The 10,514-nt window shown below is 43.1% G+C and overlaps 1 protein-coding gene across 1 annotated transcript in view; it reads left to right on the forward strand.

The window, feature by feature from the left end:
• Positions 1 to 10,514, forward strand: part of MTOR (mechanistic target of rapamycin (serine/threonine kinase)) — a 63,504-nt gene that overhangs the window by 2,161 nt on the left and 50,829 nt on the right. The window contains exons 3-18 of the mRNA XM_010005136.1: positions 4 to 236; positions 622 to 822; positions 1,570 to 1,704; positions 2,038 to 2,313; positions 2,593 to 2,701; positions 3,560 to 3,746; positions 3,929 to 4,057; positions 4,670 to 4,914; positions 5,090 to 5,305; positions 5,954 to 6,159; positions 6,661 to 6,783; positions 7,121 to 7,210; positions 7,306 to 7,398; positions 7,843 to 7,977; positions 8,321 to 8,450; positions 8,838 to 9,088. Of these exons, the coding sequence (XP_010003438.1) occupies positions 4 to 236; positions 622 to 822; positions 1,570 to 1,704; positions 2,038 to 2,313; positions 2,593 to 2,701; positions 3,560 to 3,746; positions 3,929 to 4,057; positions 4,670 to 4,914; positions 5,090 to 5,305; positions 5,954 to 6,159; positions 6,661 to 6,783; positions 7,121 to 7,210; positions 7,306 to 7,398; positions 7,843 to 7,977; positions 8,321 to 8,450; positions 8,838 to 9,088 (2,759 nt within the window). The remainder of the gene's footprint in view (positions 1 to 3; positions 237 to 621; positions 823 to 1,569; positions 1,705 to 2,037; positions 2,314 to 2,592; positions 2,702 to 3,559; positions 3,747 to 3,928; positions 4,058 to 4,669; positions 4,915 to 5,089; positions 5,306 to 5,953; positions 6,160 to 6,660; positions 6,784 to 7,120; positions 7,211 to 7,305; positions 7,399 to 7,842; positions 7,978 to 8,320; positions 8,451 to 8,837; positions 9,089 to 10,514) is intronic.

Consider the following 10,514-nt stretch of genomic DNA (forward strand, 5'->3'; position numbering starts at 1 on the left):
CAGCAAGCCTCATTGGTGTTGAAGGAGGTAACGCCACCCGCATCGGAAGGTTTGCCAACTACCTGAGGAACCTCCTGCCATCCAATGACCCCATTGTCATGGAAATGGCCTCCAAGGCTATCGGGAGGCTGGCCATGGCTGGTGACACCTTCACAGCTGAGTATGTGGAGTTTGAGGTGAAACGAGCTCTGGAATGGCTGGCAGCTGACAGGAATGAAGGTCGAAGACATGCAGCTGTAAGTGGGCTCTGCTGTGGTTTTTTTTCCTCAGCAGTCTTGGAATGGATCTTGAGAATTAGTTAACAGAGGTAGGAAACGTGCACAGAAAGCTGCAGAAAAGCTCTAGTCAGAATCAAAATGGCTGCCAGTCCTTTTCTGACAATCTGTGATGCTCTCATGGCAGATATGGTGCTGCTTCATTGCTTCTATCTTAGCCCAGTAACTAAAGAGGATTGAGACACCTTTGTGCGAAGAACTGTGAAGGTGTGGAGCTGGACACTGTTAGTGTCAGGCTGGCAAACACTGACAGGCTAAATAAGTGATACTACAGTCTGGAAATGATGACTTTTGCCTTTGGGTGCTTCTCCTCACAGATTGCTGCTGTTTCTCTCCCCACCTCCAGGTTCTTGTCCTGCGTGAGCTGGCAATCAGTGTGCCTACCTTCTTCTTCCAACAAGTCCAGCCATTCTTCGACAACATATTTGTGGCTGTGTGGGATCCCAAACAGGCCATCCGGGAGGGGGCTGTTTCTGCCTTAAGAGCCTGCCTTATCCTCACCACTCAGCGGGAGCCAAAAGAGATGCAGAAGCCCCAGTGGTACAGAGTAAGAAAATAACTTTGTTTTGAAGCAGCTCTTCCTAATGCAATGCAAATGATTTAAGTGCCAGTTTTTAGAAGAGCTGCCTAAGCTAAGAACCTCTGTCACCTTTGTCAGTATGTCTGATTGTTAGTAGATTGTCCCCTCAAAAGGACTGAAAATCTAAGGGCTTACAAAGTGAGTAGTTCCTTTAGCCCACTGGAAAAGTGAGCAAGAAACTTAACTCCACCAAGAAGCCATTGCTTTATCTGCAGCTGGTTTTCAGCTGTTGAGCCTGACATAGCTTTACAGCCATGCTATCATCTATCTATTGTCATCTCTTACTAGCAGATGGTTTTATTGTTGTGGATAAAACATGGGTGAAAAGGATAACAGTTCTTTTGTCTGAACCTTAGCTTTGCTGCTGTTGTCACATGGATTCAAGCTGCATAATATGAAATAAGGTTTGGGCAGTGCAGTCAGATGATATCAACTTGGATTCCTCAAAGTTAAACATGTGATACAGATACTGGTGAAGTTTATACCATGGCATGATTGAATGGCTATTTGATTAGTGCAGTTGACAATGTTCTGCAGCAGAGCCTGGGTGGATCTAAATTTTGTGGTGTCATAATCTGTTGTTACTCAGTTGAGGTTTTTTGGCTACTATTGGAAAATTAGAGGACATCAGTAAGTCTTGACTGACAGTGCTAGGTTATTTGCATAGGCTATGTTTCTGCACAATCACTGAGATCTTTTTTTCTTTTCCCCCAGCACACCTATGAAGAGGCTGAAAAGGGCTTTGATGAGACTTTGGCCAAAGAGAAAGGAATGAACCGTGATGACAGAATCCATGGTGCCTTACTGATCCTCAACGAGCTAGTGAGAATCAGCAGTATGGAGGGAGAGGTGAGCAAATGAACAAGATGAGGATTATGGCTTTTGATTGCCAGATTGATTAACATTGTGATTGAAATGGGCTTGAAAAGTCAGCTGAACATGGAGTCAGAGCACTGATTATTACAAACTGAAGTATGTGGACTAATTACAATGAAAAACAATTTTCAATAGAATAATGTGTTGCATGTTAGAAACCTAAATATTTTTGCTACATCTTGTTTAGTTGATACTTTACAGCCACTGGGATACAGTATATTGCTCTGGAGACTTGGGTATCACTGTCTTGGGAATTTCTTATTCAACTACTTTTTGAAAAAACCCTTGTTTTTCTACTTTGTCCAGCGCCTTAGAGAGGAGATGGAAGAGATCACTCAGCAGCAGCTTGTGCATGACAAGTACTGCAAAGACCTGATGGGCTTCAGTACCAAACCTCGCCACATCACTCCCTTCACCAGCTTCCAGTCTCTCCAGCCCTCTCAGTCAAATGCCCTGGCTGGTCTCCTGGGGTACAGTGCCCACCAAGGTATCATGGGCTTTGCAACCTCACCTGTCCCAGCCAAGTCTACCTTAGTAGAAAGTCGATGCTGCAGGGATCTAATGGAAGAGAAGTTTGATCAAGTAAGTGTTTGTTCTTCAACTTGTCTACCAATATGCACAACACTGATACTTTTAGAGCAATTGTGCTTAGTGTCCTTACTTGGCAGGCAATACTGCCTAGTACTGAATTGGTTAAATGTATCCTGGCTTTGTCACTGTCCCTCTTAGAGCAAGAGAGTTTCTTTAGAAGCAGTCTTAATTATCCATCGTTCTGATGGACTCTGAGGCCAAATGTAAGGAGAATGCCTTAAAGCACCCAGGCAATGGCCATCCTTCAAAGCCCTATCTATCTTCTTTCAGGTGTGCCAGTGGGTTCTCAAGTGCAGAACCAGCAAAAACTCTTTGATCCAGATGACAGTTCTCAACCTGCTACCACGGCTGGCAGCTTTCCGTCCTTCAGCATTCACAGGTGACAAGACAGATGGTTGGATGTTAGAAATGTTGCTGAAACTGAGCTGGAAGTTATCCAGCTCTCTCGGGTCCAGATGAGCTTGTGCAGGCAGTGCAGTGGTACCACTGTGGTGCTTTTGAGATGAGCAGATTCCTCTGTGGGAGGACAGTCTTTTTTTTCTGAATAAGTGTGACTTGATATCTGATGCCAAAATGTTGCTCTGATGAAGAAAATGGATTAAAAGCTGTTGTCTGAATTCTCTGATTGCTATCCAACATAGAAACTACTTTCTGTTTTTTGTTTTTGTTGTTTTTTTTTCTCAGTATGTCAGACTTTGGGTTGAATTCTGCTCTCTTGCTCCTGCTCAGTGTATCCCAAATATTATCAGCAGAGTTGTCTTCCTTTTCCTCTGTTTAATGTGCTAGGAAGTACTAGGTAAAGATAGGAACTACTTGCTGGTTTTTAAAGCAGTTCACTCGATTTATCAAGCAAGCTTAGGAGTGTGTCAGAGTTGGAGGCAAGTCACCAAGCTGCTCTAAGTGGGTTGGAACAAACTTGGTATTATTATTGCAAATTTCCAGTCAATCACTAAAAACAAGATGCCTGCATCTTATTCGTGTGTAGAATCTGTTGCAATGTTATTTTCTTACAGCTCTTTTATTTTGGTGGTTTTTAATTATTTTTTCTTTCCAAGAAATCCTTAGGGGCTTTAAAAACTTTATTATATGGTAACATGTGTTTGCCGCTGCTCCTGTCAGCTAATTTGATAAGGTTATGTCTGTTCTCTAGTTTTATACTTGTAAAAGTTTAGTTACTAATGTATGTGTATAAACCTAATCAAGTTCCAATATTTGTGTTGTTCTGTCTTGTGGGCAGCTGATCAGTATCTTCCAGACACCATGAATCATGTTCTCAGCTGTGTGAAGAAGGAGAAGGAGCGAACAGCTGCCTTCCAGGCCTTGGGTTTGCTCTCTGTGGCTGTGAGGTCTGAGTTTCAAGCCTACCTGCCAAAAGTCCTTGAAATCATCAAAGCAGCTCTTCCACCAAAGGACTTTGCCCATAAGTAAGTACATGAAGGTTAGAGGAAGAAACTGAAACACCAGTTCTCTGTAATATTTGTGATGTGGAATCAAATTGTTGTATTAAATTGGAGTTATTTCTGCAAGACTGATAACACAGAAGTGGGATGAGGAGAGATGTTTGAAAAATAGTAGCTCCTCCTAATTGTATGTGGTCCCTTTCCAGGAGGCAGAAGTCAGTGCAGGTTGATGCCACAGTCTTCACCTGCATTAGTATGTTGGCTCGAGCGATGGGACCCAGTATCCAGCAGGACATCAAAGAGCTTTTGGAACCTATGCTGGCTGTGGGCTTGAGGTAAGTACCAAGCACAGGAGCACAGGTTTCTGTTGGCCACTGGATGGCATTGTTGGCCAAACAGAATGAGGCCTTGAAAGTCTGCAGATTGGGAAGGAAGATGATTGCTTTTAAATGATCTTTCAGAAGATCAGTATTGCTCTTTCAGAAGAACAGTGTGTTTTAAGTGTTACTGTGTCTGTTGGGTTACTAAAGAGCATTGCTCTCTGTGTAAAGAAATCTTTTTGTAGAACAACTAGTGAATTCAAAGGTGATATCCTTTACTTCCCACATTTGGCAACAGCCTGTAAAAATTTAGCAAGCCTTTGAGGGCCAACAGATTTCTGTCATATCAAATTGGCAGGGAAGAAGAACTGAAGTGCTGAATTTTTTGCTCCCAGCTTCTTTCATCTTTGTTTCACCAGTTCCTACTGGAAATCTATCTCATGAAGCTCTATCCAGGTAGCACAAAGCTGTTTAGATTAGATTGATGTTGCCATCTGGAAGTGAATATAGTTGCCTTTGCATCTAAAAACCACAATCATCTTCTGATGGGCAAAGGCATAAATGAAAAGGTGAAATAAGTCCCTGGTGTTGTTTCTGTTCTGCTGACTGCCTGCTTCTTGCCCTCAGCCCTGCTCTAACAGCTGTGCTGTACGACTTGAGTCGTCAGATCCCTCAGCTGAAGAAGGATATCCAGGATGGGCTGCTGAAGATGCTCTCCCTTGTTCTAATGCACAAGCCTCTGCGACACCCAGGCATGCCAAAGGGCCTGGCCCACCAGCTGGCCTCCCCCAGCCTCACCAACATCCCAGAGGCCAGTGATGTGGGCAGCATCACCCTTGCCCTCCGGACACTGGGCAGTTTTGAATTTGAAGGTAAGATGAAATAAGGAAGCAGGGGGCAAGGGGTATGATATCAACACTAGTGCATTGGAGAAGAGTACAAGGAGCAGGAAAACTCCGAGAGCATTTTCTTTAAACTCTTATTCTCTTGTAAGACAAATAATTGAGGTGTAAACCTGTGTTAAACCACGGGTCTTCTTCTTCCCAGGCCACTCTCTGACTCAGTTTGTCCGGCACTGTGCGGATCACTTCCTGAACAGTGAGCACAAGGAGATCCGGATGGAAGCTGCCCGCACTTGCTCACGCCTCCTCACTCCTTCCATCCACCTGATCAGTGGCCATGCCCATGTGGTCAGTCAGACAGCAGTGCAGGTTGTGGCTGATGTCCTCAGCAAACTGCTTGTGGTTGGCATAACTGACCCAGGTTAGTGTGGGGTTCAGAGAAGAGGGTTCTCCTGCTGCTTGTTAGTTTAACCTATGAGTAGGTCATAATATTAAGGTTGTGATGGAATTCAAACATATCTGCCACTAGCTTAAGCTATCAATCTTTACAAATTTAAATGGTCTCACAATTTCTCTCCCCAGATCTTGATTTTTGGGGTATTAGTAGAACACTAGTGCAAAATTTTCTAACTGTGCCCTTGGTAATCCTTTGAACTAGGTAGAGCCCTGAGAGTTCTTTTGCTTTTATTCTGTGTCTTGGCCTTCAGCTTTGTAGTTTGGGAAGTGATTGGTCCCTGCAGTTCAATCTTCCCAGTTGATTTTTTTCTTTTTTACTTGCAATATGGTATCAATAAATTCATTTCCTGCACACTGCCTCCCAGCATGCCACCTGTGACTGCAAGAGGTTTGCATTGGACTGATCTGGGTATTGGGGCAGTACAGAGCAGCACCAGGTCACTTTGTCTGGCTTGTTCTTTATCTCCTGCCTAAACCACTGGTATATGGTGCCTCATGCTGGGGAACCTCTCAGCATTTCCCTGAGGTTGACAAGACTTTTTGAGACCAGTTTGTGGCAATAACAAGAAGAGGATTTTACTGCATTTAAAGAGAAACAAATATGTTCTTGCAGACCCCGATATCCGTTTCTGTGTGTTGGCTTCCCTGGATGAGCGGTTTGATGCTCACCTTGCCCAGGCAGAAAATTTGCAAGCTCTTTTTGTGGCCCTGAATGATCAAGTCTTTGAAATCCGAGAGCTGGCCATCTGCACAGTGGGTCGACTGAGCAGTATGAACCCTGCTTTTGTCATGCCTTTCCTGCGCAAGATGTTAATCCAGGTAACAGAGGGTGCCTGCAGGGAGAACAGAGTACTTGGTTTTGAGGTGGTGTTAAAGACCTGGGCTATCTACCTGTAGTGAATGTGTGGGAGAGTGGGGGAGTCTTGGAGAATTTTTATTACCCAGCTTAGGTTTCAAGTGGTGTTTTTAGTGATAATTGGCACTGAAGCTCCAAGGATGTATCAGAAAGGAAGGGAGAGCAGTTGTTATTTCGCCCTGCACTTAAGATGCTGGAGTGTTTTCCATCTGTAGTGAGGGGGGATGTTCTGTTGTTCTTTCAGGTGAATGAATGACACCACTTCCTAAACATAGATGGTTTTGGAGCAATTAATTTTAGCTTCATTTATACATAAATGCCTCGATGGAATATAAATGTAGAACATCCTATGCAAGTGCTGAGATTAGTTTTTTCTGTTGTCATTGGACAGGAGAGAAGGAAATAAAATATTTTTGCTTACTTTTATTTTTCCTGTTCTCATGCTTCCATTTTCTTTCCTGCAGATTCTGACAGAGCTGGAACACAGTGGTGTTGGCAGGATTAAAGAGCAAAGTGCCAGGATGTTGGGTCACCTGGTTTCTAATGCTCCACGTCTCATTCGTCCGTATATGGAGCCTATACTTAAGGTAGAGTCTCTACATGTTTCCTGGTGACTTTGGAGTGAGATTATCACCAAGTGATATCCACAGCAAGTGGATACATGACCATCAGGAGCTGCAGGAAAAAATGAGATTGGTGTGGATGTTACCCACAGTAATGCATGTATGCAACAGTGTAGCCTAACTTTATTCTGAAATTGTATAAAGTTTGTGAAAGAAAAGTTTCAGTTACTGTTGGAAATGCTCACCATGATGCAGGCTGAGACCCTGTGGTGTAAACAACAGGAAAGATAACTTTGAGTAATGTATGTACAGCAAGGAGTCTTCTAAACACACTTTAATCTGTTCCTCTCTCACCTACCAGGCATTGATTGTGAAACTGAAAGATCCTGATCCAGATCCAAATCCAGGGGTGATTAACAATGTCCTAGCTACCATAGGGGAGCTTGCACAGGTAGGGATACTGCAACATTCCTCTTTGCCATGCTTGTCAGTTTTGAAGCTTTTGGCAATCCTAGATGAAGGACTTTGATTTTTGTCTTTCAATAGGTCAGTGGGCTAGAGATGAGAAAATGGGTGGATGAGCTCTTCATTATAATTATGGACATGCTACAGGACTCCTCCCTACTGGCTAAAAGACAAGTAAGTGTTTGACAACTGCACTAAACTTGCCATCCACTGTAATGAAATATCCATGTGTCCCATCATAGCTGCTAAAATGAACCTTTAAATAGCTCAGGTTTCTCTAGTGGAGGATACAGGACCTGGCACACAGGTCAGGGTTTGCAATATCTGTCTGTTGTGACATGGTGCAGAATTCTGAAAGGACAAAAAAAAAGAAGCAGTTTTTATTGGAAGGCCTGGACTCATTGAATTGAATGCCGGTTTGAATTGTATCTATCTCTGAATCAAGGCAGTTATGGCAGGCAGAGTCTACACTTTCTTCACTATTGCTTATTAAAAACCACTTTATAGAGGCTGTCAAACCATGGACTCTGGTTTTTAGTGTGTTCCTAAAATGACTGATGGAACAGGAAACAAAACAAATACCCTGGTTAAAATTAATCTCTGGGCTTGATCTTCCAGGTGGCTCTTTGGACACTGGGACAGCTAGTGGCCAGCACTGGTTATGTGGTGGAACCATACAGGAAGTACCCAACTTTGCTGGAGGTGCTTCTGAATTTCCTAAAGACTGAACAGAACCAGGGCACCCGTAGAGAGGTATGAAAACAAAACTATCACACAAGCATTTCTAGAGGTTTGTGGAGGAGGGAGAGCTGTCAGATGTGTCTGCATGGATTTGGGGGAGGAGAGGTGAAAGACCATTGTTGTGGTTGATAGAAGTACAATAAGCAGAATTAAGAGGGTCAATGTGTTGTTGAGTCAGTAAAATGGCCTCCAGCCATTGAATGGAAAACATTGATGTGTTTTCCAGGCAGTCACATTAGTTCCAGATCTTTTCTTTCATCCTTACGACCTTTCCAAACATGTGGGTTCATGTGTTGACTTTTGCCTTGGTGATGAAGTTCTCTGATTAATTTTCTTTTTGTTTCTGCCCTGCCAGGCTATCCGTGTGTTGGGGTTGCTTGGTGCTTTGGACCCTTACAAACACAAAGTGAACATTGGCATGATTGACCAGTCACGAGACGCTTCGGCCGTCAGCCTCTCCGAGTCCAAATCCAGCCAAGATTCTTGTAAGCATCTGAATTTCTTTGAAGTGCATAGCTTTATGGTCTGCAGACAGCTCATTTTGTTCTTTTGGTTTTTTATTACCAGTTGGTTGTCTCTTACTAAGAAATAAGGTGCTGGAACAGGTTGCCCAGGAAGGTTGTGGAAGCCCCTTCCCTGGAGTTGTTAAAGGCTGGGTTGGATGCGGCTTGTGCAGCCTGGTCTAGGGTGGGTTGTCCCTGCTCATAGCAGGGGAGTTGGAACCTGTTGATCTTTAGTGCCCCTCAAATTTAACCATTATGTGATTCTCTGAAATGATTAATGTACATGTGTTCACCTAATACTTGGGTGCTTCAGAACTGGTATTCAAGGTGTTTAACATGTAGGTTGTGACACTGCCTTCTCTCTCCTAGCTGACTACAGTACCAGTGAGATGTTGGTGAACATGGGAAACCTCCCTCTGGATGAGTTTTACCCAGCTGTCTCTATGGTGGCACTGATGAGAATTTTCCGAGACCAATCCTTGTCCCAACACCACACGATGGTAGTTCAGGCCATCACCTTTATTTTCAAATCTCTTGGGCTGAAGTGTGTGCAGTTCCTGCCTCAGGTCATGCCAACGTTCCTCAACGTGATACGGGTTTGTGACGGTGCCATCCGAGAGGTGAGTGCATGAGGGGTCACTCCTTGTCCTTCCTGTTCCACTCCCCTCACCTAAGAATCCATGTTTTAAAAGAGGATGTGACTGGCTTTGGGCATTGCTGTGCTCTGTTGCTGCCAAGCATGCTGCAGAAGTGAGGGCTGGCTTTGCTCTTTCTTTCCTGTAAGAATTTGGTGGAATATCCAATGGAAACAATTTTTCTCCTTTTTTACTGAAACAGCTGCTTCTGAGTGTAATCCTTAAAGGTCAATACTTGATTATTTTTTTTTAATCAAGCTGGTCTTGTTCAGAAAAACAGTCTGTGCAGCTCACAGAGCTTTCAGTGATCTCTGCATTAATGTACTTTTGCAAACAGTATTATGAAATAATAGAGACTCTTTAAATTTCTGATGCAACCTTGTACTTTGGCTCATCTTTGAGAAGGAAAATTCGATTTGCCACAGTCTGCTAACATTCAGAGCAGCGTGGGTGGTGATTCCATGGCAGTGCTTTCTCTTCCTTCCCACTTAAGTCACAGTTTCAGAAGGAAATGAGAATTGTGTGAAGATAATAATGGGCTTAAGGTTCACATAACCAGAGATGGCTGCTGTTTACCAAGTCTTTTACTCAGGCAGCTGAAAATAATCTCTGGGGTTAGAAGGGCAGTTTTCACTATTTACTGGTACTGTGTTTTATAGGTGGGATGGGTCCTCCCTTAGCAGAATCCCAACCCTGCTATAGAACTGCTGTTTTTTCCCAGACTGAACTACTACTCAGATTGGAAGGAAAACATCTCACAAGCCTGGGTTGGCCTAACTCATAGACCTGACTGATCTAACTCACTTGAAAGCTATGCAGTTGTGCACACTCTGTTTAAAAATTTTCAGGTAAAAGAAGATGGTGAAAGTGTACTGGGGAGAAGAGCTGAGGTGGGTACACGTGACACTAAAGCCTAAAGGAGGCAGGTTCTTGTCCTATTTTTAAGCAGCCTCTCACAATACCAAAAAAAGGCACAGTACAGGAGCTTAGGATTCATTTTAGGTAAATGTAGGTTTACTGCTTTCATTGAAGTAACTGCTGTTATTTCTCACTTAGTTTTCACAAAAATCTGTTATGTCTTTTTCTGAGCTCCACTTAGTACTTTGTCACTGTAGTCTGCAAATACTGCATGAAGAAATGAAATCTAATGTATGGTAACTTACATCTTCCTAGAGTAAAAAAGACTATATACATTTAGTTTGTGGACAAAGTGATTTAACCCCTATTATCTCATACTGATCTCAAAAATAAATTAATTGTCATGAGTGAGTGCATAAGGTTGTATTGGGACAAAAATAATTGCAGAACTGTCGTAATATATCCAAATAAAATTGCCTCAGTCAAAATTCTGGGTACAATCAACCATCTTTCAAAAAACATGTTGTTTCTGGCAAGGACCAAACCTTCTTCC

Source organism: Chaetura pelagica, unplaced genomic scaffold, assembly GCF_000747805.2.
Source record: "Chaetura pelagica isolate M959 unplaced genomic scaffold, ChaPel_1.0 scaffold159, whole genome shotgun sequence".
Taxonomy (NCBI): Eukaryota; Metazoa; Chordata; class Aves; order Apodiformes; family Apodidae; genus Chaetura; species Chaetura pelagica.